The 27,040-nt window shown below is 45.7% G+C and overlaps 1 protein-coding gene across 38 annotated transcripts in view; it reads right to left on the bottom strand.

Moving 5' to 3' along the window:
• Positions 1-27,040, bottom strand: part of LOC121270936 (sorbin and SH3 domain-containing protein 1-like) — a 221,347-nt gene that overhangs the window by 66,701 nt on the left and 127,606 nt on the right. For 30 of the 38 annotated variants that reach the window (XM_041176569.1, XM_041176575.1, XM_041176600.1 and 27 more), the window contains 10 exons: positions 23,614-23,758; positions 18,737-18,766; positions 16,142-16,302; positions 15,639-15,702; positions 14,381-14,455; positions 11,392-11,457; positions 8,876-8,938; positions 7,758-7,805; positions 3,615-3,744; positions 2,392-2,506 (listed from right to left, as the gene is read on the bottom strand). In XM_041176569.1, coding sequence (XP_041032503.1) covers positions 2,392-2,506; positions 3,615-3,744; positions 7,758-7,805; positions 8,876-8,938; positions 11,392-11,457; positions 14,381-14,455; positions 15,639-15,702; positions 16,142-16,302; positions 18,737-18,766; positions 23,614-23,758 — 897 coding nt within the window. Of the gene's footprint in view, positions 1-2,391; positions 2,507-3,614; positions 3,745-7,757; positions 7,806-8,875; positions 8,939-11,391; positions 11,458-14,380; positions 14,456-15,638; positions 15,703-16,141; positions 16,303-18,736; positions 18,767-23,613; positions 23,759-25,957; positions 26,309-27,040 lie in introns of all 38 variants that reach the window. The other 8 variants (XM_041176584.1, XM_041176588.1, XM_041176589.1 and 5 more) reach the window with 6 other exon arrangements.

Raw genomic sequence — 27,040 nt, 5'->3', positions numbered from 1 at the left:
AATGTCTGTAAGACTGTACCACAGTGAGATTCAATGTTGGTAAAACTGTACCCCAGTGAGAGTCAATGTTGATAGAACTGTACCCCAGTGAGTGCCGGTGTATGGGGAACTGTACCCCAGTGAGAGTCAGTGTTGATAGAACTGTACCCCAGTGAGTGCCGGTGTATGGGGAACTGTACCCCAGTGAGAGTCAATGTTGATAGAACTGTACCCCAGTGAGTGCCAGTGTATGGGGAACTGTACCCCAGTGAGAGTCAATGTCTGTGGAAGTGTGTCCCAGTGAGAGTCAGTGTGTGTGGAAGTGTAGCCCACAGAGAAACAGTGTCTATGGTCTGCCTTTGTGAGGGAAAGTAGGAGGGTGAAACTAGCCATCACGTGGTACAGAGTTTCACGCCCTAAGCCCTTTAGAATTTGAGCACTGCTTTCACCCAGGACAATAAGGAAAACATCAAACCAAGATTCTTCCCTCTGTATGTGTTGCATGCAAAACAGAAGCTAAGCATTCATTCAGTCACTGTGGTGAGAACAAAAGCATTCGAGAAAATCCTCAAAATTCACTTCCAGCACCAATATCCACAAGCAGTGAGCAGGGAAAGATGATACGAGTCAAACTGTCTCCCCTCTGAATGCCCAAGTCTCAAAATGATGCGACTTCATTTTTAAAAGTACTGGCTCCCAGATCTTCCTGTGCAGCAGGTTCCTCTCTTTAGAAACTCTGATCGCTCACGACCCTGCTTGCCAAGGCAGTGGAGAATTTATAACGGAATAAATCAGGCAAATGTTGACATCATTTGGATTTCACTTTTTGAGTTATGAAATGCATTCAAAATAAGAGTTTGTCTTAGCTTAATGAATAGTGCAATTATTAAGTGAATTGAGAACTTACAATTAAATGCAGTTAGCAGGTTCACTTTTCCATTTGAAACCATTATCATTGAGCTATTCCCTGTAACTGGAGGACACTGAATTTTCACTTGGCTGCCAATAAAGGCTAGCGAATTTAAAAAATAAAATCTGCTTCAAGTAATCATCTTATTTCTCAAGGGAAGCAAAAAAGAAAAAAAAAAAAATCAATATTCAGAAGCTGTGGCAGTAATCAATACAGGGGTAAGTTTACTAAGTGATCGCTCACCATAAGGGCCGGGATTCTCCGGCCTCGTTGTGGTGGGACTTGCCTCGGGATATTTGGCAGCCCAGCCAAAAGCCCATTGACTTTCGGAGGGACCGGGCAATCCCAGCTGGGGGGGCGGGGCTGGATAATCCTGCCCGAGGAGTTTTGCTCAATGGTCGAGCAGGCTGGAGTGAGATCCTCCTGGGTGGGGGGGGAATCATGTGATCCAAGAGTCAGGTGATGTTTCACGATGGGAGCTTCAGCCTAGAAAACTGCCCTGCAATCCCTTCCTGGTAATTAAGGCGCAATGGTAAAGGGGCTCGAGTCAGATTCGGTCACTACATTAGGTTCAGCCTCAGTGAATTCATGCATCCCACTCAGTTTGCTGCAACCTTCAGTCGCTTTCTTTGTGTGTGAAATCAAGGAAGATGGTGGGCATCACACTAGTTTCCTGTCAGTTGATGACAGTGATTGAGATTCTTTGCCAACAGACACTTCATTGAGAGAATCACCCTCAGCATGCAATGTCGTGTGCCAATTGAACTGCTGCCTATCTGGAGGCACTAAAACCATCTGGGCCCAGGGGCAACTAAACAATCTGAACTTGCACAAAGGGCTTAAACGCAAACTTTAGGCTACATGGATCAGTGCAGGCAGTTGGAGCTTTAGATGTTCTGTGATGGGTCTATGGGCAAGTTTTGAGAGGTTTTTTTTTCCCAGAATTTGACATAGGTGTTATAATTGTCATTTTTAAATCATCGAATCAAGAGTTGAGTGATCAAAATGGCCACCGAACTAAAGGTGGCAAGAATATTTCCAGACATTTGATTGGTTGTTTTGTGACTGCTGTCAGCCATTCATTGGTGGCCTTTTAAGCCAACGAAAATTTCTATAAGAGAGGTCATTGGCCTGAAAGGACGCTCCACAGGTGCCTAATCTACTGGGTTTTTATTTTCAGTATTTCCTGCCTTCACCTCAGATTTCCAGCATCCACAGTATTTTGCTTTTGTAGCTTAATTTGTGATTGGCTGAATGCGCGCCCCAGTGACTAAAACCGACCAATCAGCATGGCTCCTTTAACAGTTGGAGGTGTGTGATTGGTTGTTTTCTTCACAGTGGCTGAAGACGAGGGTTTTTAAGCCAATCAGGATTTTGTTCCCCTCTACACACACGTACAATTAAGAGAGTTTGAAATTTGGCATCTGGTTAGACAGAGAGACAAGCGTTAGATCGAAAAATTGAGATTAAAAGGCAAGGGTCAGCCATGCTTGGCGCAGTACCGTTTTCTCGTGAGCAAGGACAGAAGACTTTCCAGGTTCATAATCAAAAATGCTTTTTGGTTCTGCACGGTACCGCCTCGTATCGACTTTCTTGTCCAGAGGTCCCCAGTCGTTCCTGGAAAACGGAATAAAAATTCAACCGTGAACTCTTCTGTATCCATGGAAACGAAGAACATCCTTGGCCGTTGGCCCTTGGTCTGACCCACGTTAATTCTTCTAAGGATGGCCTTTTGATCTCTGGCACAGGCTGTGAGCTCCATTGTGAGTTCCTCGGCTACATGAAAACATTTCTTTGCAGCAAGAATGTGAGCTAGTTTTTTTTTTTGTTGAGAGACCTGTAGCTGCAAAATGGGCAGACAATCAAGTGAAAACCCACGCTATTTTAACCCGGATAAATATTTGTGCGGACCATATCAAGTGCATGCAAACATTGATGCTTATCTAATGGGAAATCAAGTGAATTCGCACACGGTGTAGAGGTGATTCGTGAAATCCGGACTTAACGTTACACAGAATTTGCTGCACAGATACAGGCCACTCAGCCCAACTGCCTTGGGATGTTTTTGCTATGAAAAAGGGCGCTATATAAAGTTGCATTGTTGCTCTAAGTTTTATTCACATTGAATAGCATTGATTATTATAAAACCATCAGCTGAAATGTCATATGCCTCTCCAGGTGTAAAAACTTTATTCAAAAAGTATGAGTAATGATAAACTAAATAGTGTCATATAATCCAGGTAGCCCTTAGATTTACAGATTTAAGAAAGGACAGACTTGTATTTATATAGCACCTTTCATGACATCAGAACATTCCAAAGAGTTTTACAGCCAATGAAGTACTTTTGAAGTGTTGTAATGTGGGAAAACATGGCAACCAATCTAAGTACAGCAGGATCCCACAAACAGTAGCTTGATAAATAATCTGTTTTTGTGACGTTGGTTGATGGATAAATAATGAATATGACACCAGGGAGAACACTCCGGTGCCTCTTTGAATAGTGCCACAGGCCTTTTCTATCTGCTTGACAGGGCCCTCAGTATGTATCAATCGAAAGACGACACTTCAGGCAATGTAGTATTTCTTCAGTACTGCACCAGAGTGTCAGGCTAGGTTCTGTTGGAGTGGGATTTGAGCCCTCAACATCCTGACCCAAGGGGTGAATGCCACCCAACCGAGCTGGGAGAGTCACGTAAGGAAAGAAGGTGACATTTCAGACGCTACCTTTCAGAGAGTGGCTTCAATGATGATGATCGAGTGGGTAGAGGCAGTGTAGCTGATCTCCGCTCAACGATCTCAGAGTCAATGGCATCTCCTACGCTTTTGGAACGAGGCACAAAAGTCTGACTTTTCACTGCAGAAAGCAGATGGAACCAGTTAGAGGAACAAATACAGCAGTAATTACCCCCTCGGCTGCTCTAGGCAGTTAGACAGACTAAGAAAATTTTAAGTTGCATCTGTGAGTTAAGTTAACTGATCTCCAATGGGCAACCAGTAGGGGTGATAAAAGAGTCTTCATTCTTCTGAGCTAGGAAAAGGACAACTGTCAAACTACCAGCTCTTAGTCACTCCACTAACTCCTTAGGGAAGTGTGAATGTTGACAGAACTACACTAGCCTATGGTGCCACTGCCATGGGTCTTATTGGTTAAGCTCACAAATGGAGAACAGCCACTCAGACTAGAGGCTGCAGCATTTCCTGGAGCCCATGCTTGATAAGAATGCATCTCACTTCAAGAGAATGAGTGAGTCAGACGAGATAACTAACTCTGGTCAATTTCTGTAAATAAGGAGGCCTTGATTTCTTGAGGGAGAAAGAGAAAGAGAGAAGGAATTCTGTAATAGAGCCAAATATAATTACGTTAATTTAATGCTAATAAATAAGCCTTGGCCTGGTCCCATGATGCCATGGAATTAAGCCACAGGAGGGAATCGATGCCTAATGAAGACAAGGAAGGAAGGGTAAAAGGTAATGAGAAATAGGAGGGGGTGAAACCAAGAAGCGGCAGAGTTTCAGATTGGAACAGATGCAGCCTCGCCTCCTGCTCGGTTTTGGTTCAGTCCAACGGAGCAAATTAACCAGTAACAGGGCCAGATTTTCCGGAGTTGTCCGTGTGCCATCCCGTCTGGGGAGGAGGCCACACGCGCTTGCAAAGGAAGTTTGCCATCATGCCTACATCCCAATTTGCCCTTGCCCTCTCCGAGTACCAATTCTCCTTGGTGTACAGCTACAGATCCCATGTCCGGAGCCCACCTGATATGTCCATGTCCTACATATTGTGAGCAGGATGGAGTTGGTCCTCACTCTCATCCAGCCTGTGACCTAGGGGCAGTCTACTGCCTCAGCTAAGATCAGCGAGTGCACAAACCAAGGATCAATCCTGGTCTGTGGAGCTCAGCAACGTTCCCTTGTAGCAGACCATTTTCCAAGCACAACTGCATCATCAAATCTAAGCAGAAGTAGCCAATGGGATCACTCCAATCTCAGAGTGTTACATTTTTGGCTCAAATCCAATCTTCTAACTCAGCTCCCATATCTTACTCAGGTAGCTCTTCTGATGGTGTCTTAACTCCCAAAACCTTTGAGAGTATCTATTCTTACCTTGAGTGCTGGGTCAGCTTTGGTTAATATGCCCAGGAGATGAACAGCAAACCTATTGTCTGAGGATTGCTCTCAGCTACTAGGCTCAACCTGGGCCTCCAGTCTTTGAACATAGTGCAGCATGTTATAGGCTTTATTTTACATTTAAAACATAAAGTTAATTTATTTTAACAAGCACATTACCATCAATATGGTTTTACACTGACAGTTGATTTTCTGCCACCAAATTCCTCCAGTGCACAAATTATTTTTAAATTTCAACTCCAAGAGCTATATTTTTAAACAACAGGGTTCCTGTTCTTCCATTTCTTAACACCTGGGAGAAGAGTGTTTCTTGGAAATCCAAACTGATTTGCCGAGATTCTTTAAACAGAATCACTCTTTTACATCCCCAAAGAGAATTTAGTACACAGTCTCAAATCTGGCTGTCCAGAAACCAGAATTGTCCAAAAGCTAGATATTTTTTAAGAATGCACCATGCATCGGTTTTAATGGATTAAAAATCTCAACTGGACAATTCGGCTTGGCGCTGCATTGGCGTAGTGTGATGCCTCATCGCTTTCACTACTTGCGCTATTCTCGCGGTCCGAGTGACCCTTGAACCCACCCAACCTGGCTGGGCCCGAACCACCCGGCTTGAAATCCAGCACAGCCTCGGTCCCAAGGTTAAGAACATAAGAAACAAGAGGAGGAGCAGACCGCTCAGCCCATCGAGCCTGCCCCACCATTCAATACGATCATGGCCGATCTTGGGCTTCAACTCCATCTTCCCGCCCGCTCCCTATATCCCTTAAATCTCCGAGACTCCAAAAATCTGCCTATCCCAGGCCTCAAGTGTATTCAGTGATGAAGCATCCACAACCCTTTGGAGTACAGAGTTCCAAAGACTCACAACGCTTTGAGTGAAACAATTTCACCTCATCTCAGTTGTCAGTTTTGAGACACGGTGTATGTACTGGGATGTCCCAACCAGGAATAGCTCCCGATTAGGAATTCAGCTCCGAAGTGTCACTTGCAATAATGTGTTGTTACTAGGCTTTGCCCAGTCTTTAGACCATGTGTTCTCAGGGCAAGCGGGGCATGGGGTAAGGTCACGTTTATTTTCTCAAAGGGGCCAAACTGAGCTTACTGATGTCCACCCCTGTATTGTGGGCAGACATTACATGCTGATCAGGATAGGGACAGCAGGCTCTCTCCCCTGAAGGAGACTAGAAAGCCAGTGGCGTTTATGTTTTAACCTCCCCAGTGGATCCCACTTTTTCTGGACACAGCCCACAAAGTGCCAGAAATTTGGAATTAAATTTGACAATTTTCCCACATTGGGATCTGAACTCAGAACCTGGCACAGTGCACTGGAGTATCAAACCTCCTGCATCTTCTGTGACTGGGACTTAAAGGGACAGCCAGCAAATCAAAAACAAACAAAAATAACTCTATCAAAGGAACTAAAATATTAAATCTTAACGGCTGAATTCAAGTACCTCAAGCCATTAGTGATGGAAGTTGATTAAAACAGCTAATTTGTCCATAGCTATCGTGTGGTGCCTCACATATTTCTCTTATTCAGAGGGAGGAATGCATATCAATGTGTTTTATATTTCGCATACCCAGTTAATATTGATGCAGAGCAATGTTTTATTGTACGTTTCATGGCTTTGAGGTTGAATTGACTACTCCTGGCTCCTAATTCATTATTTCATGTTTTTTTCTTCCTTTTGCAGAATATGGCTTAATACCACCCACCCCTCCCAGAACAGCACCCCCTATCAATCCAGTGTATTATTTCCAGTGTTTCTTCCCCCTTCTCCCGCTGTACTTTCTGAGAGCAGCTCCTGCTGAAGTTGCTGCTGATGCAGTGAGGCACGCCTTTCCCCATTGACCTGTCTTCCATAACCAGAGCCATCAGTAGCTGAGAGAGCAGCCTGCTCTGGGCCAGAATGGTTGTATCCATCCATAATGCTCAAATTCAAAATTAAACTCAAGAGAGATCTCCAAACAATGCTTCCAGTTTAAAATTAGTGGTCTGTTGGCTTAAAGCATGGAAAATATTTATTTTTTTCCATCTGCCGGCTGCCTTTGTCATGTGACATGGCTTAAACTTTAGGGAAGGCATTTCCATGGGAACTGGGGTGGGGGTGAAAAATCAACCATCACTTTGCACCTTCTCATCTACACGGCATTTATCCAGTGGACACCGGATGATTCCTATTTAGCGCAAGTTTAGGAGATTATATATCTGTGTGTGCACTTGTACACACATAATACACGCAGTCTCATCAGGGTCAGAACCCACCAGGGGATTGGAACCATTCAAGAAATTATACTGGCAGATGTGATTGGTTCAAATTGCAGCATCTGGATTGGTTGCTTCCAGCAAATCTATATGGTTATTTGAACCAATCGGAAAAGCCTCACCCTTGATTTGTTTCCTTGTCTACGACAGGCTTGATGCCACCCACATACTTAGGGGATCAATTTAACCTTAATTCGTGTGAAACCCATGGGATTGAGTGGAAAAGCAGTTTTGCAACTCGCTCAGTATCGGCTGCAATAGTAAAATTGGGTGTTGTCCCCGATTCAATCAGTTTCCCAATGGGGTGATCAAGTTAAAACCATCCCCTTAATGTGCAACAAACTAATAACAACCTTTTAATTAGATCAAGGGATTATTTAGATCTGCCATGATCTTACTGGATGGTGCAACATGCTCAAGGGGCTGAATGGCCTCCTCCTGTTCCTAGGCTTAGATAGAAAGGTGATACTCACTCTCCTCGGTGTAATGATACCGCGGGGAATAATACTCCAGGTCGTTATCTGAAAGAAAAGTACATGATATGAGAAGGCCAACCTCACTAACTTCAGCGTGTCGCACACGGTCCTGGCTAACTCAGTGGCACAGACTGTCCCTCAATCCTTACACTTAGCTTCATTGGAATTCTGCAAAACGTTTGCAAACTATCTGAGCACAGGGTCCGATGTACAACGTTAGAAGTTTCATGCTTCACCGATGTTGGGCTAAAGAGCCCGTTTTCGTTCAGAGTTTCCAGGAACTTCTAAACCGTGCCCTCCCAAAGCTGGAGAGTCCCCATCTTTGGAAAACTGCCCCTCAGGCCATTCATTTTCCACTTAAAACCTGTCGCTCATGATATGCTGTGAATACTTATATGAGGCAGTATGTTTTTCATTGAATTTCCGTCTAAATTCAGTATTGAAGCCATGATTCCACAGTGCCCCACGCCTTACCCATGCCCTGTGACCTGATATTGGGCTTGATGTAAAGTCGCCAGCCTGGTTTGGCAGGAAGGTTACCTATCCAAGCTCACGTTATTCATACAATTATACAGTGCTGAGGGAGGCTATTCGTCCCCTGTGGCTGTGCCAGCTCTTTGAAAGAGCTGGCCAATTAATCCCACCTCCATGCTCTTCCCTCACAGCCTTGTAAAATGTTCCTCGCCAGTCAAATATCCAATTCCCTTCTGAAGATTGCTCCTGAATAATATTTCAGCCAGGGCATTCTAGTGTGGGTCACAACTTGCTGTGTGAAATCGTCCCCTCATCTCCCACCTGCTTCCCCCCACCCTCCCTGTCAGTGGAAACAGTTTCCCCCCTCCCCCCCACCCCATCCACTTTACCAAAACCCCTCATCATTTTGAGCCCTTCTATTAAATCTCCCCTCAACCTCCTCTGCTCTGAGGAGAGCAACACAGCTTCTCCAATCTCTCCACGTGACTGGAGTCCCTCATCCCCCAGTGTGGAGCACCATGAGGCTGAAAGGGCATGTTGGCATTGAGGCAACAGCTGCTGCTCACAAAGCAAAGGAAATTAAGAGCCAGAGACTCCAGAGACACACGAGAAGGCGGAAAGAAGAGGAAATAAAAAGGTACCTTCGAGAAAATTTCTCTTAGCAATCTCTGAGAAGACATAGGTTGGGGTGTAAGTGATCTTTTCTAGGGAAGAAATGGAAAGAAGGAACTAAGATGGATGGTGGGGAACAAGCAACAGCAAAATAAAAGGAGGAATAATCATGCGGAAAAAGACACACAAGAAAAGCTGAAATGAATTGCAGTTAAGAATGAGACATGAGCTGTCCTAACATGACGCCTGTACAGAAACGGTTTTCCTGTTGTCTCTCCTGAAGCCAAGGATTTTTCCCAGGTACAATTCTATGGTGCTCCAGAGCATCATGAAAGTGACCACTCCTCATGTGAAAAGGGGCTATTCAGCTTGAAGGGGCCTCACAGCCTAGGTCAATCCTCCCCTCTTCGTCCACATACATCTACATTCACGTAAGGGGTCTGCATATTGGAACCCAGCCAGCGTTTCCTTCACTTACCCAGAGACGGTGACATCAAATAAAGGGCACACCCGAAACCCGTTGAACCCTCCCCTTTCCTCATGGCTCAGGGCCACACAGGGTGGTGCCTAAATCCATTAAAGTATCGGTGGAACAGCCAAACTTATCACAGAACATGGATTGGTAAATCCCAGCGCCAGGTTAATGCAGAATATTACAACCTAATCTAATTTTGAGTTAATTTGGGTTTAAGCTCATATTTCCAAAACGGGGGAGCTAACTCCATCAAACTAGGAGAATTAAAATGAAATAAAGTTCACGTGAGGAAGGGAGGTCAAAAAGCAACCAACCGCTGGCATTAACTGAACTCGGTTCAACTGCTGGCATTAACTGAACTCAGTTCTCACTGTGTTTCATTGTGTGCGTTCAGTGATCGCCAAAGCCAACAAGAAACTTAGCATTACTCCAAAGTATTTGGCCAACTTTAAGCAGCGATACCTTCTGATTCATTAGAACAGAGCCTCCCCAAGACAACTGGAATTGGAAGAAAAGTGGAATCCTTGTGTTAACTGCTCCACTAGGATATACCTGTATCAGCAGCTACTTCCTGTCCATCGAATATGTTGTCAATGTTATACTTATTAGTGGTTAGAACATAAGAACTAGGAGCAGGAGTAGGCCATTCGGCCCCTCAAACCTGCCCCGCCATTCAATAAGATCATGGCTGATCTGCCCCAGGCCTCAACTCCTCTTTCTTGCCAGCTCCTCATAGCCCTCAACTCCCTGATATTTCAAAAACCTACCAATCAGATTGGGGAGGAGGAGACAAAAGAGATGAACTACTCACTGATGGGAAGATGAAGACGATAAAAGAGAGAAAAAAAAACACTCCAAAACCTGAAGAAGCCAAATCACTCTGGGCGAAACAGCCTTGCCACAGCAATCCACCTTCAACCTCCTCCGTATATCCACTTGTCAACAGTGTAACAAAGGCACTCAGAGATTGGACTGTAGAGGGCACAGAATGTCTTATAATCTCACACTCAGGCCTCTACCCAATATCTACTCAACAGGCCAAGTGCTCCCCTAGTTGGCGTATCAAAGACAAGGGTCAGAAAGTCCCGGCTCGCAAATCCTGCGTTCTGCTGAATTGGTCGATCAGAGAAAGAGCAGAAATGGGTTGGACCCCAGGACAAGCATAGGGAAGAAATGTAAACAGGTAGAGTTGCTGCTCCTGGGGGTTTTTCCAGACATCTCTGCCAGGAAGTAAGTTTGATTATGCGCGATGAACAAGCGCAGACTGAGGCTCCATGGCAAAGCCCTTCCCAGTTGAATTTTCGACAGCAGACACTATGCAGGCTAACATGTGAAGAATGGCTATTTTCCAAGATGTGGGGTGCTTAGTGATCAGTGAATCCTAGCCCTAACCAGTGAACAGCTTTGTGAGATGAGCAGGAGGCAGCACTGGGCGATGAAGTGAACGTGCTCTTTCAAATCAGCGTGAGAAATTGGAGGTTCACGAGAACAGACAGGTCAAGCGACCAATGGCGAGAGTGTGCTGGTCAGGCAGTCGGGGGGGAGAGGTCATGTGATGAAAACCACTAGGAATACCTTCAAATAGAGTTGGCAACCTTTGGCTCAATCAAGCAATCTGTGGAGGGAACTGTATATAGTCACAGCGGTGAAGTAAGGAGGCATTATTCTGCAGTTGAGGCTGAGAAACATCATCATGAACTGATGGTGACAATGTGTCTGCAGCAGGAAAGGGAGTTGGAAGGCTCGCATTCCGTACTTTGCCAGGCACAAGTTTCCCCAGCATTTAACGGAATGTAAACAGAGCCTGTGCACACCCCCGCGAGCAGTGGGCCATGGGTGAAAGCCCATCTTACCGAGAGAGACAATGCCGATCTGCAGTGGGGCCATTAACATGTTAGAATATCATCACAACACAACTGTTAAACGCAAGCATAGCAAAGCTTTCCAACTATCTGCTAAAAGCTAGCTCAGTTAGCAACTTAATGAAACCCATGGGAGGAGGGGGAAATACACTCGGAAAAAAGAAAGGAATCTGTGTAGTGGATGGCAGACTCCATTCCCTTCAGTTACCTTCAGGCTTAGGACTGGGTGTTGTCTCAGGAAACGTGTAGCTGGGCTGGTAAGGATTTTCATCTGCTGCGGGGTAAAAAGCAGATTGCAAACTCTTAAACCAATCTCTCCTTTCTCTGTCTCCTCGCTTCGAGGTGGCGACACATTGGCACAAGGGTTCAGGCGCACCCACAAACCAGCTGTGGCTCAGCTGCACATGGGCAGGCAATTTGGCTTCAAGAGGAATCACAGCTGAGTCCAATACCCTGCAGTAGCTACTAGCATTGGAATGAACTCCACCACTCCCGCTCCACCACAACTATTTATTTTATATCCCTCCCAAGCTCAGAGAGACTGAGATCTGCTGGTTCCAGCTCTAGTTGGCTAAGATCCACAGTGTAGCACAGTGGTGATGTTACTGGACTACCAATTCAAAAGTCTGGACTGATGATTCAAAGTTCCATCTTGGCCTACGGGGAAATTTAAATTCAATTATTTAAAATCTGGGGGAAAAACTAGTCTCAGTAATGATGACCTTGAAACTACTGATTGTTCACTAATGTCCTTTACAGACATTGATCACTAATGTCCTGTCCTTACCCAGTCTGGCCTACGTGTGACTCCAGATCACAGAATTTTAACGGCACAGAAGGAGGCCATTCGGTCCATCATGTCTGCACCAGCTCTCCAAATGAGCATTATGAACTAGTGCCATTGCCCTGCCTTTACCCCGTACCCTGCACATTGTTTCTATTCAAATAATCATCTCATTGCCTTTTCAATGACTCGACTGAACCTGCCTCCACCACACTGCCAGACAGTGCATTCCAGAACTCAGCCAGTTGTGTGTAAAAGTTTTTCCTCGCATCACATTTGCTTCTTTTGCAAATCACTTTAAATCTGTGCCCTCTCGTTCTTGATCCTTTTTCTAGCAGGAACAGCTTCTCCCTCTCTGCTCTGTCCAGCCCCGTCATCATTTTGAACATCCCTATCAAATTGTAGCTGCCTTCTCTCCAAGGGAAACAGTCCTGACCTCACCAGTCTATCCTCGGCTAAAGTTTCTCATCCCTGGAATCATTCCTGTAAACCTCTTCTGCACTCTCTCCATTACGTTCACATCCTTCCTGTAGTGTGACACCAGAACAGTATGCAATACTCCAGCTGAGTCCTAACGAGTGTCTTATATAAATTCAGCATAGCCTCCTTGCTCTTGTACTCTAAGCCCTTATTAATAAAGCCTAGGATACTATATGCTTTATTAATGCCCTCTCCACCTGTCCTGCCATCTTCAATGATCTATGCACATAATACTCCCAAGTCTTTCTGCTCCTGCACCCCCTTCAAAATTTCACCCTTTATTTTATATTGTCTCTCCATGTTCTTTCTACCAAAATACATCATCGCACACTTCTCTGCATTGAACTTCATCTGCCACCCATCTGCCCACTCACTCCACCAACTTGTCCTCTTGATGTTCCACAAGTCTTCCTCGCAGTTCACAACACTCCCAAGCTTTGTATTATCTGCAAACATTGAAGTTGTTCCCTGCACACCAAGATCTAGATCATTAATATATATCAACAAGAAAAGCAAGGGTCCCAATACCGACCCCTGGGGGACTCCACTACAAACCTTCCTCCAGCCCAAAAAATATCCATTGACAATTACTCCCTGCTTCCTATATTTCAGTCAATTTTGTATCCACATTGCTATTGTCCCTTTTATTCCATGAGCAATAACTTTTCCCATTTCTCTGTTGTATGGCACTGTATCAAATGCCTTTTGAAAGTCCATGTATATTACATCAACAGCATTACCCTCATCAACCTTTTCTGTTACCTCTTCAAAAAAACTCCAGCAAGTTAGTTGACCACGATTTCCCCTTTAGAAATCCATGCTGGCTCTTCCTTATCAACCTATAATTTTCCAGGTGACTGCTAATTCTATCCCGAATAATGGTTTCTAGAATCTTGCCCACCACCGAAGTTAAACCGACTGGTCTGTAATTGCTGGGCTTATCCCTCCAACCTTTTTAAAACAAGGACATAATGTTTGAAATTCTCCAGTCCTCTGGCACCACGTCTGAGTTTAGGGAAGGCTGAAAGATTATGGCCAGATCCACAGCAAACATGGGTGACTCTTAACTACCCTCTGAAATGGCTGAGCAAGCCATTCAGTTCAAGGGCAGTTAGGGCTGGGCAACAAATGCTGGCCTGACACCCAAATCCCAAGAATGAAAACCCCAACCCTAGCTGCGATAGACTTGGGACTTCCGATACAAATATCTCAGCACTGTACCATGTCAAATTGCTTCCCCAAACTCCTTGGTAGCTCCTAAATCATCCTGTTTGGGGGGGGGGGGGGGAATAAGTTAATATAAAATTACATAGAAATGACAACACTGAAAAAGCCATTCAGCCCATCCAGTCCATGTTTATCCTCTTCATAAGGAGCTATCCTACTCCCATGAACCCATCCACTTCCCATCTCATTCAGCCACACAGCTAATCTATTTTTAAATGTTAACATGCTCCCTGCCTCAATCGTTGTACATTACACAAATATGCAAGTGTCACCATCAGAGAGCAATGCTCGGTTTACATTCCTCCATTTCACTGGAGAGTTATAGATTAAATGCATCATCTACAGACAAGCATCCCGAGCAAGGAGCTGACTCCAGACTAGCTAAACATTTAACAGGGAAAAGTAACTTGGAATAACTGTGGGGTTTTTAGAGCTTAACCACTCAGCAGCATCTCTCACAGTCTCTTGCGTGCGCATGCACACACACAGGCACGCGCGCACACACACACACAGAGGCACGTGCACACACACACAAGCACATGCACATATACACACAGGCACGTACACACACACACACACACACATACACAAACAGGCACACAGACACACATGCACACACACAAACACGCGCACACACACACGCACATATACACACACTGGCGCGCACACACACACACACACACACAGGCACGCACACACACAATACCTTCTCTTTTCTGCTGGCATTCAGGAAGCTCGGGGAAACTGTAGGTGGGGTGATACGGATTTTCCTCAGGAGTGTCTGAGTGGAAAGGTAGCGAAGTGAGAGACAAAAAAAGAGAGGAGAAGATAAAAGTGAAGACTCAAAAGTGGGCAGTCAAGCTGCAAGAAAGAGGTCACTTAAAAAGGGAGCAGAAGTAAACCATTCTGAAAGCGTGGTGCAAGTACCTGAAGGAACGTGTGAACAGAGCTTTATCAAACACCAAACAATGCACTTAACACCATCTGGTTTATTCAACAACAGGCGTACAGGGCAGATTATACAAACAAGCACTAGGGAATGTGGGGCAAGTTTCAGCGCGTTCCGAGGGTGTCCCCATCCTGCGGGGGAGGGTCTTGGCGCACTCTGAGGGTGTCCCCGCCCTGCGGGGGAGGGTCTCAGAGCTGCCTTCCGTGCTCCTGCTCCCGATTTGCGCTACTGCCCTGAAAAGCTCCTGCAGGAGAGGTGCGATCCTGTGAAATCTGCCCGCTGTTTTGCTTCAAATCCCAAGAGGGGGGCGAGTGGCCACAGGTGAAGATGTGAGATAGCCTGCTGACAAAATTCTCACCTGCCGCTAATTGACAAACACTGCAACCCGACACTGTGCAAAATAGGTAAAAAAGTGTCAGGGAGTTGTTGTCCTGTGTAGAATTAAATAGTACTTACAGCACAAAAACAGGCCATTCAGCCCATCTGGGTCAAGACTTCTGTTCATGCTCCACATGAACCTCCTTCTACTTCTAACCCCATCAGTGTATTCCTTACCCTGTTATTTATTAATCTAGCTTAAATACATCTCTGCTATTTGTCTTAACTACACCCTGTGGTACTGAGTTCCACATTCTAACCACTCTCTGGGTAAAGAAGTGTCTCTTGCACTCCCTGTTGGATTTATTAGTGACTGTCTTATATTTCTGCGCTCCTATTCCTGGTCTCCCCCACAAGTGGAAACATCTTCTGTCTGTCTGCCCTATCGAGGGCATTCACAATTTGAAATACTTCGATCAGGTCAGCTCTCAGCAGCCTTCTTGCTAGAGACAAGGGCCCCAGTGCCTGAACGAGGAGCTGTCACGGGCACATGTCACAGCTCCTTGTAGCCATCAGGCTGGTGAGCTGGAAGGTGGTAATAACTTGTTTAAAGGGTTACAGAATGATGGAGGGTGACTGCCCGATTCCATCGGGAGCTTGGGAATTTGAAAGCCCAACTATCCCCAGGTCACGTTACCTTTGCTGACTTTGTGGATCTGTTTGAACATTGTCCTGTACCAATCTTTGGGCCTCTCAACATTCTGTAAGACAGAAGAAACAAAGGAGAGAGAAATATTAAAAATGGCACTGAGTGAGCTTGAGAGAGAGAGAGAGAGAGAGAGAGAGAGAAAGAAAGAGGGAAAGGGAAAGAAAGAGGGAGAGAGAAAACGAGGGAAAGGGAGAGAGAGAGAGAAAAAGACAGGGAAAGAGAGAAAAAGACAGGGAAAGAGAGAAAAAGACAGGGAAAGAGAGAAAAAGACAGGGAAAGAGAGAAAAAGACAGGGAAAGAGAGAAAAAGACAGGGAAAGAGAGAAAAAGACAGGGAAAGAGAGGGAAAGGGGGAGAGAGAGAGAGGGAGGGGGGAAGAGAGAGAGAGAGAGAGAGAGAGAGAGAAAAGAGAGGGAGAGGGAGAAAAGCAGCATTTTACACCAGCTATGGAAAAAGTCAGCACTCACATCAAGCAGCTTAAGACTCTCTCACCTTGATACCGAGATCCTCAGGTGCGATGAAGGAAGATTGAGGTATCCGTGCGATTTTCTGGCGTTTGCTGTCCATTGCCCCTGTCGTGTGGACAGAAGGGAGGGTTTCTGCTGCAGCTGTAACTTCTGCTCTCTGATCAGTTAATGTGTCTGGCACGGAATCTGGTAAGAAAATAAAAGCACAAATATGTGCAGTGACAGAAATACACCAAGTTTGCAGCAATGTTTAAACCATTTGGGCCGCACAATTCCTATTAAGGAAGCAAGTGGAATTGCTATTTAACCTCTAGGGTTAACCACAGTTTGACTGTGAAAGCGAGTAGTGGCCTGCGCTTGCTGACTGACTTCGTTCTCAAGTGTTAGGGGGTAAGCTGGCATCAAGTGACAAACCGAGAGTTTCTTTTGTAAACAAATCTAACTCTGGGTCTTGTTGAACACATCAAATAGCGTGCTGTGTTGGCAAGGTGAGACAGCTGGGTACAACTGTCATCACAAGCTCTTTTCAAACTGTTCACTCGCGCGACCCACCGCCCACCCCCCATGGCCCCTGTCGCTCGCGCCCACTCCCTAAAGCCCCTGTCGCTCATGCCCCCTCCCTGAAGCCCCTGTCTCTTTATCATTCATGCACCCTATGATGCTGGCTCTGGCTCCATGTGCACTACTTGTACCCAGAGCTTTGCCATGTAACTTAGAACATCATTTGAGGAATACACTGGCCAGTTACCCCTTGTAGGATATATTCACACACAGCTACAAGAAGCAAATAAATCGTCATACAGATAGAGTGAGTTTGGCAGCTAAACCGAATTATTCCATTTTAACCAATCTGCAAAGCACAAAAGGAGGCCATTCCGCCCATCATGCCGGTGTTGACTCTTGGAGTCGGCTACCCAGTTAGTCACACACCTTTTTCCCAATGCCCTGGAAAACGTTCCATTTTCAGCGATATCTCTAATTCTTTTTTTTGAAAGTTATTATTGAAGTTTCAGCCACCTTTCCAGTGCACTCCAGATCATCAGAATTTACTGTGTTAAAAAAAAACTCATCTAGCCTCTGGCTTTTTTTGGCGATTAAATTAAATCCGTATCCCCCGATTACTGAGGATCTCCCTCTGGAAACAGTTTCTCCCTATCTACTCTATCAAGACATAATTCTGAACACCGCAATCAAATCTCCCTTAACCTCCTCTGTACTAAGAACAACTCCAGCTTCTCTATTCTCTGTGGATAACTGAACTCCCCCATCCCCGGTACTGTTCTGGTAAATCTCCTCCGGACCCTCTCCAAGTCCCCGACATCCACCTTAAAGTAACAGTCATTGGGTAATGAAGTGGAGGCAAAAATTAATTAAATTTCTCAGCTTCAAATTTAAATTCACATTTAAAAGCATTTTTCTGATTTTACATTCACATGATCCCACCCATATCTAACTGATGGGTCAGGGTCATGGTACTAAAGCAGCTAGTCCAAAGATCATGGATTGGAATCCCATCATGGGTAAAATGCAACACAGCCCAGAAGGTAAAAAACAGTTTGGGCCAGTATTCTTTTCTCCCAGTTTTTACTGGTGTTCCATTTTAAGACTGTACAAGGCCAGTTCTGTTAGGGGGAAATTAAAAATGCTAAAAGAGAACATAGTAAGAATTTACTGAAAAGCCCCTAAAATCTCCAGGCAGACATGGCTGCTAAACATATTAAGAGTTAAGATTACCAGATGAACATTGCACAGCCTTGAGAGTCAGACTGGAGACAAAAGTACGAAATAAATTAGATTAGGTGTACTCCCCTCTCACGTAGGGAAGGGGCAGATGGTTTTACTTTAGATATGGGAAGGCATACAATAGACAAAGAGGGGGCTTTGATGAAGCACAAACAGTCTTGAGTTGTGAGAACCAAGGTCTTTGCTTTAATTTGTTTTAATTTTGATTGGATAATTTAATTATGTATACATCCTTTAGAATAATTGGTTAGCAAAATCACATGTTAATGTACTCAATAGGATAGAGTTAGCATGGGACCAGTGTGTCAGTTACTGATTGGATGTATTGACATGTATTATGATAAGAAAAAGTACAAAAGTAATGAAATGTAATCAATCTGGGAGCTGGGTCTTCATTCTTAGGAATGATTGCAGCTCCCTTGCATATACTTGAATAAATTTGGTTAAAAGGAAGCCTGAGTCTCTGTGGTTGTTGCAGGATTGGAGAGAGACCAGTATTCTTACTTCCCAGTTTTTGCTTTTATACCTTCTGAGAGGATTCAATAAAGCTGATCATGTCTGAGCTGACACCAGAGGGCTGTGAGAAGAACAGGGTTAAAACCCCAACCGGTTCACTCACAAACCTGCCAATTGGTTCCTAGACTGAGCCACAGGTGACTTGATCCCACGCTAGCCAGCTGGTACAATGGGCAATGGAGGAGGCGCTGCCAGTGTCACCCACACATCCCGGAACAAATGAGAGGAAACAACACTGCCACCATGCTTTGCGCTGCTAAGGCTTGTTCTAATTCTGGCACAGATTTGGCCTTTTTCAGAATAGAAGTTTTTAACAAAACAAAACATACAATTTGTTGAGTAAACCGGTAGCTGCTCCTACCTGGCGGGTTGTTCAAGCGCTTCTGTTGTTCTGGAGAGAGACAAAACAAAAACAAAGTCAAACACACGTTCTTGGCCAAATCAGTCACCAACATCTCCCCAACGGGATGGAGATGGGGCTAGCCCCAAAGGCACTGAAGACCCTCAAGTACTTCATCCCAACGTCTACCCTCCATGCTCATTAGAAAGCACCATCAGGCTATTCACCTGCAGACACATCACACCAAGGTCCCTTTATTAACGTGTGAGCTCTCTCACAGGCCTCACTGAATAGCAAGTGGGAGCAGGTTAGTTCTGCCCTTCTCCCTCACCACAGAAGCTAATTGTTGCATCTTCAGCACAGGCCCAGGAATGTTGAAAATATGTAGTGTAGCCCAGCAAGATCTCAGATTCAATTTCAAAGCGAGTGTGAAGTTAGCTGACCTCAGACTCCGACATCATCAGTTTCATCACCGTGCATTAACCCACTACACCCTTAGGAGGAGCTGTTTGTCCATTTTATACACACTTGCCCAAAGGTATCGATTGAGCTCTGATCCAATAAAACCTGCAGGATGAGAACACAATGTCCAAACTGCTCTTTAAATAGAGAGGGATGGTGTATTAGTTTTGTGACAACTGTACAGGCATGGGTGAGACCACACTTAAGAGTGCTGTGGACAGTTTTGTTCTCCTTATTTAAGGAGGGACCTGCTTGTATTGGAAGCAGTTCAGAGAAGGTTCACTCGGCTGATTCCTAGGGTGAAGGGTTATCTCATGAGGACAGGTTGTGCAGGTTGGGTCTGTACTCATTGGAGTTTAGAAGAATGAGAGGCGATCTTATTGAAACAAACAACATTCTGAGCGGGGGTTTGACAGGGTAGATGTCTCCTCTTGTCTAGAACTAGGTGGCACAATTTCAAAATAAGGAGTATCCCAATTATGACAGGGACAAGGAGGAATTTCTTGTCTCAAAGGGCCTTTAGGCTTTGGAATTCTCATCCTCAGAGAGCAATGGATGGTGGGTTGAACATGTTCAGATCTTAGTTCCCCAAGCGGCTCCACAGTTATGGTGGCTGGGCAGGGGGGGTGGGGTTGCAGGGGGGGAGGCAGGAAAAGAGAATTATGGCCACGATCAGGTCAACCATGAACTTACTGAATGGTGGAGCAGGCTCATGAGGGGCTGAATGGTCTCCTCCTGCTTCTATCTTTTATGTTATGTAGCGGACACAGAGTGCCTCTGGGTCAGAGGGCAGTGGGTCTGATTCCTGAGGCTCGAGGGCATAATCCAGGCTGACACTCCAGTGCAGTACCGAGGGAGTGCTGCATTGTAGGAGGTGCCGTCTTTCGGGGGAAATAAACCAAGGTCCTGCCTGTCCTCTCAGGTGGACATAAAAGATCCCATGTCGCTAATCTACGAAGAATGTGTCCTGAGCCAACAGGTACCCGAAACCAACATCAATTAAAAAAACAGATCATTTGGACATTACGTGGGATCTTGCTGTGCACAAGCTGGCTGAGCATTTGCAACAATACACAACAGTGACTAGACTTGATAAATACTTTGTTGGCTGTAAAGATCACGAAAGGCTCCATATAAATGCAAGACTCTTTTTTTAAAATCCGAGCACCTTGCTGCCACTTTAAGCAAACTCTGCTTGCTGATGGGACACCGGTGGAGATGTCGTCATGAGTTAACACCTTCCATCAGTAAGGTGCGTAAACTAACTGGGATCTGTGAGCAAGTTTCTCTCCAGGGAGAGAATGATTATTAAAGAGATCACACCACCCCGTACAGACCAAGTACAAGTGATTTCCCGGGCCCCGTTCACATTAACCCCCACAGAGAGGCTGCTCAACCAGGAGGAGGAATTAAGCCTTGAGCTGTCAAAGCAATTCAGGAATCACCGTCCACCAACTCCCCCTCCTCTCCCACAACAATTTGCTGTTTGATGACATGAATTCTCACAGGCAGTGACAGCCACCCTCAGCATCTCACTCAAGTAGACACTATTCCCCCTGGGTGTACCCAGCAGTGCTGGGGTTCAATGGAAGGAAGGTATCCAAACTGAACTCAATCTGGTTTTCTTCCAATATCCAGTGCAAGGCGGCCGAGATTCCCCCACCCTCAGTCGCTGATTTTCAGTTGGATCTAGGGCAGGCCAGGCTAGAGCATGGGGCTAGAGGAGCACTCAGTCATTCCTGAGGCTACTGCACCTCCCTTGCATGTGTGGAGCATTCAAACAATGCTCACATTACATCAAGTGGCGTATTTCAGTTTTTTGATCCAAAGCAACAACGGACCCCAGGTACCTTCAGCTGCCGAACCCCTAAGCTCCTGAATTCCCTCACGAAACTTTTCCGCCTCTCAACCCCTTTCTCTTCCTTCAAGGCGCTCATTAAAACTTCCCTCCTTGACCCAGTTTTTGGGTCATTTATCCTTATATCTCCCCCATGTGGCTTGGTGTCAGATGTGGTTTGCTTGCGTTCCTGGGAAGTGCCTTAGGATGTTTCACTATGGTAAAGATTCTATATAAATAAAAGTTGTTGTTATCCCCAGTGCCCAGCGTTGCTATGACGAAGGGAGGGGCTTTCATTCTTAAAAAACACAAGAAACCTGTACAGTTGATCCCAAAGCGCTCAATAACATCGTTTGAAGTTTCAAATTCATTGTAAGAAATTTTTGAACCTTTTTGAAGGATTTGAAAGTCTCCTGCTGGAACAAATGCCCACACAATCCTGGGAGGGGCCAAGAACTCATTTGGACCACTGCACTGCAATGATCCCTTGAGGCTGGGATTGGGGTTAGGGTTGCCAACTCTGATTGGATGTATACCCAGAGGTTCAATCACATGACCTGCTGATTCCAACTACACAACCGCATCCCCCACCCCATCCCTACACACATCCCCCGCTGGTTGGCCAAGATTCACTCAGCGTCACATCCACCCTCGCCTACTGGAGAACAATGGCTCTCCGTTATACAATTGGATCACTGTTGATAGTCAGCCAAACAGCATTTTTTCAACTAGTGAACAAAAGCATTGAGAGAAGCTTTTGCCTTCATATTCTCAGGTCATCAGGAGGTTAATCTTCAATTCCTGCAGTCTCCAGGACAATCCTGGAGAGATGGCAACTCCAGACTGAGTTACCACTGCATTGTGGGGAGAAGGCTGAGCATTCTCTATCAAGGGTCAAATGGGGGTCTACTAACTCTGATTGGATGCACTCGTTGAGATTTCATCACATGATCTCCCCCCTTCCAATCACCCCACCTTGTCAAGCAACTGCTTGTCGCCATCTTCAATGGCTTCTCTTCCCACTCCCGCACCGCTACTTCTGGTGTCCCCCGAGGAAGTACCCTTGCTCCCCTATTTCTCATCAACATGCTGCCCTTAAACGACATCATCCAAAAACACCGGTGTCCGTTTCCACGGCACCCAGCTCTACCTCACCACCATCTCTCTCAACCCTTCTCCCATCCCTAAATTGTTACACTGCTTGTCCGACATCCAGTACTGGGATGAGCAGAAATTTCCTTTGATTAAATATTGGGAAAGCTGAAGCCTTTGGTCCCCACAACAAACTCTGCTCCCCAGCCCTGACTACAGCCCCCTCTCTCTCTGTCAACTGTCCAAGTCTAAAGCTTTCTGCTCGCAACCTCAGTGTCGCATTGACCCAAAATGAGCTTCCAACCACGAATCCATGCCATTGCTAAGACCACCTACTCCCACCTCTGTAAAATCACCACACTCTGCAACTGCCTCAGCTCGTCTGTTGCTGAAACCCTCATCCATGTCTTTGCTGCCTCTACAGTGACTGTTCCGATGTTCTCCTGGTTGGTCTCTCTCATTCTACACTCCAAAACCGTAAGGTCATCCAAAACTCTGCCCATCTCCTAACTTGCACCAAACCCCATTCACCTATCACCCCCAGGCTTGCTGACCTACCTTGCCTCCTGCTTAAACACCACCTCAATTTTTCATTGCTCACCCTTGTTTTCAAATCCCTCCATGGCTTCACCCCTCCCTAGCTCTGTTATCTTCTCCAGCTCTACCGCCCCCTGAGATATCTGCACTCCTCCAATTCTGGCCCTCTTGAGCATCCCTAATTTTAATTGCTCCACCATTGGCGGCTGTGCCTTCGGTTGCCTAGGCCCCATGTTCTGGATTACCCTCCTTATATCTCTTAAAAGGAAGAGAGAGAGAGGTGGAGAGGTTAAGATATTCCACAAAACCTCTCTCTTTGACCAAGATTTTGACCATCTGCCCTAATACCTCCATAAGTGGCTCGATGGAAAACTTCTTGTTCGATATCACTCCTGTGAAACACCTTGGCGCATTTAATTACATCAGTGGCGCTTTATAAATGCAAGTTGTTGTTGTGATATAACAAAAGTGTTTGAAGAAAATTAGAACCTTGGAATCCTAGATTGGTTACAGCATGGGAGGAGGCCATTCAGCCCATCATGTATGTGCCAGCTCTCTACAGCAACGATTCACCTAGCCCCACTCCCCCACAGCCTTGTGATCTTCTTCCCCCCACCTCCAGTTCAGATAATTACTCAATTCGCTTCTGAAAGCCTCGATGGTAACCTGCCTTTACCGCAGTGCATTCCCTTCACTCTAAAAGGTTTATAAAATTCCAGACCACTATTTTTTTTAAATGCTCTGCTCTTTTTCTCCCCAGTTGTTTGTATCATGGAGATTCCAGAGAAATCTTGGAGAGTTAGTAACCCCATATCACTGGGCGGTGATTTGCAACTGAAACCCCGGCTTGACAGTTCCTCTGGCTTCCCAATGTCAGTGCAGTTATAAAAACGTGACAGCCTTTGATCAAAACACCACAAAATTCGGCAAATCTGGAGCGATTTTTGTCATGCTCGGGGGTCATGCTTACCTCGGTTGTGTTGCAGCAAGACGATCGTAGGGTTCACGAAGGTAGTGGATGGGTAGGCCGAAAACCTGCTGGACGAGATAAGGCTGGGATACGACTGCAAGCTCACAGCGGGCGATTCTCCTCCACTTACAGTGGACTCAACATCCTTACGGTCAAGAGAACAGTGGGTTATTAAAGAGATGCTCGCCGTGCTCAAACGTTAGAGATTAGAGAACAGCTCGCTCATTACATTTCTTTCACCTCCAATCTTTTAACTGAAAAAATGGAATCTCTTTTGCCTCCACCCTCGGTCCCCCTGCACCTGCTACCTGCCCTTCCCATTGCTTCTCTAGTTGTAGTTTCCAGCGCATTTGTAGTGCTGGTGTCTCCCTGTGTTATGCCGTGATATGTGCTTTTCTCTCACGTTAATGTGAGCATTAAAATGAGAAAAAACACGTACCACGGAATAACACAGGAAGCCACTCGGCCCATTCTACCTCTGCCAGTTCTTTGAAAGAGCTGTCCAATTAATGCCACATCCCTGCTCTTTCTCTTTGCCCCTCAAAAGTTATTCCCTTTTTCAATTGCCTATCTAAATCTCTTTTGAAAAGTCACAATTGGATCTACTTTCAGAAAATGCAGTTCAGATCACAACACAGTGTAAAAAATCTCTCCTCATCTGCCTCTGCTTTTTTTGCCAATGAGTTTGAATCTGTTTCCTCAAGTTGCCATCTCCTCTGTCACTACAAACAAGTCCTGCTTATTTACTCTTGCCAAAACCGTGCTGCGCTTTGAACACCTCTGTCAAATTTCAACGTCACCTTCTCTGCTCTAAGATGAACAATCCCAGCTTCTACAGTCTCCCCACCTATCTGACGTCTCTTCATTCTTCAGCCTTCCATATAACAAAGGGGTTTCTCCAGTTTTTGTCCTGTCCTATTCCCAACATGTTGGGGGATGGGCTCCCGGGTGCCAGCAGCACTCCAGACTCGAGGGCCAGTGCGAGACCTGGCCATCTAACCACGGGCTTATCAGAGTCAGGCAGCCACATCCAGTTCTCACTCAACATCCACATGTACCAGTGAATCAGGCCACTGAAAGGCATCAGTCAAGCCTTCCTACCCCAGCCCAAGTACAGATGCCAACGTTAACTTTCTTTCTAAGTTATTCCTTCATGGGCGTGGGTGCGTCTGGCAGCATTTGTTGAGAATCAACCACATTCCTGTGGGTCTGGAGTCACAGCCAGGTAAGGACAGCAAGTTTCCTTCCCTAAAGGACGTTAGTGAACCAGATGGGTTTTTACAATAAACGATGGTGTTATGGTGTAACCATTACTGAGACTAGCTTTTCAATGCCAGGTGTATTTAACTGAATTTAAATTCCACCAGCTGCCTTGATGGGATTCGAACCTGTGTCCCCAGAGGATTACCAGCCCAGTGCCACTACCACTACGCCACCATCTCCCTCCATCGCAGCTAAGAAGGTTACTGCCCCTTGGTACAGTGCTTCCATGACCCTCCTGACCCTTCACAGAACCATCTGTCTGTTCACCCAGTCGACTCAAACACAACACAGCGATCTCGATGCCTCAGCATTGCTTTACTTTGAAACAATGTCAAGGATAACATTCTTAAACATGAGCTGCCAAAATACAGATCAAATAATTCCCTTCCACTCGACAGCTGGAACAGCTTAACTGAAAAGGAGAAATCAATCAGCCGTTACTGGGTCCAGCAACATGTTAAACACTTACTACTTCAAAAGTATTTGTTAAGTCCTGCCAAGCACATATTAATAAAACATCAGCCAAGACGTGCATGAGATACTTGTACTCAGTATCCCAGTGTCATACACTGGACTTCTCTCATTTCCTATATTACACTCGAGCTGCCCGACAGTCTCCTGTAGTCCAATAGGTCTGTGCACTCACACTCGGCAGTTAACCATGCGGTGACCATGCAACTCACGGTGACAATACAGCTAGCTGATGGAAGTAACTCCAGAGACAATGCCAGGAACATCTGCAATAAGCAGAAGGATAGAGGCGGACAGAGACGGAGAGAGAGAAGAGCTGTCTCGAGAAGAATATGTTAAAATAAGGCTGATTAACCAAAATTGGTTAATGAAATGATTACGCACTGTTGACAGGAGCCTTCTCTATGTATCACTAATCTAGGCACACGACAATGCACAGCGGAGCTAACTATAGGCAAGCAGCACAAAGCACAGCTAGTACAACAGCCACACGATGTGGTAATGGAGCAGCAGCTGGTTATTGGGTAGACGCAGGTGCAGGGGTTGACAGGTGGGGGGAGGGAGGAAGGGGAGGTATTGCAGAATCGCGTGAGCTATCCGTGGGCCTTACTGTGCGTGGGGGGAATCCACCCAGCTCGGAGTCCATGGCGCTGTGCAGGTTGGCAGCAGGCGGCAGAGGCAGTGGCATCAAGGGCGCTGGTGGGTTAATGGGGGTGGCGGAGGTGGAGGTGCACGGAGTGTGGGAGGCCCCTTTCTGCAGGTGAGGTGGGATGAAGTCATCGAGTGTTGGCAGGGTCAATGGTGCAATGGCAGGATGATGATTTGGTGGGGATGACGAGGCTTGTTCAGCTGATACCAGAGATGACAGGGGTGCACTTTCCTCCCTTTCACAAACTGCCTTAGAGGGATCTCTGCTTGACCAGGCTATCACCTCACACTGGGCAATACCAGTAGATAAATCCTGCAGGGAGAGAGGTTTCATTACTAAAAGAGGCTAAACTGATGAATTGGCTATTCAAGACAACGCAATTTTCATAAATCAGCTCAAGTGGTGACAAAAGGGCAGAGAAACAATCCATTCGAGCAACACTGTCATATCTGATGTCTCAGCTCAGCCACTCTGACCATGTACACACATCCTGTTATGGAGAATGGCGTTCTCTTCTTTAAAGACTCCACATACTCATCGCAGTTAAACGTAGTTCAAGTAAAAATTAGAGCATTTGTGCAAACCTGTGTGTGTAAATTGTAATAAATCAAAAGGCAACAGTAGAGTCACACACATCGTTTTGCACTCTCGGTCAGTGGCTCACACACCGCCCATACACGCTCTGGTCACTTTTGGAACGTTTAAATCTGAAGTCAATATCAATCGGGGGAAAACTTTCGCTGGTTGGAGTCATACCCAGCACAAAGGAAGATGGTTGCGGTTGTTGGAGGTCAGTCATCTCAGCTCCAGGACATCACTGCAGGAGTTCCTCAGGGTAGTGTCCTCGGCCCAACCATCTTCAGCTGCTTCATCAATGACCTTCCTTCCATCATAAGGTCAGAAGTGGGGATGTTCGCTGATGATTGTACAATGTTCAGCACCATTCACGACTCCTCAGATACTGAAGCAGTCCATGTCCAAATGCAGCAGACCTGGACCAATATCCAGGTTTGGGCTGACAAGTGGCAAATAACGTTTGTGCCA

The sequence above is a fragment of the Carcharodon carcharias genome, chromosome 28, assembly GCF_017639515.1.
Source record: "Carcharodon carcharias isolate sCarCar2 chromosome 28, sCarCar2.pri, whole genome shotgun sequence".
Classification (NCBI taxonomy): Eukaryota; Metazoa; Chordata; class Chondrichthyes; order Lamniformes; family Lamnidae; genus Carcharodon; species Carcharodon carcharias.
This window is presented reverse-complemented; position numbering and strand designations above follow the sequence as displayed.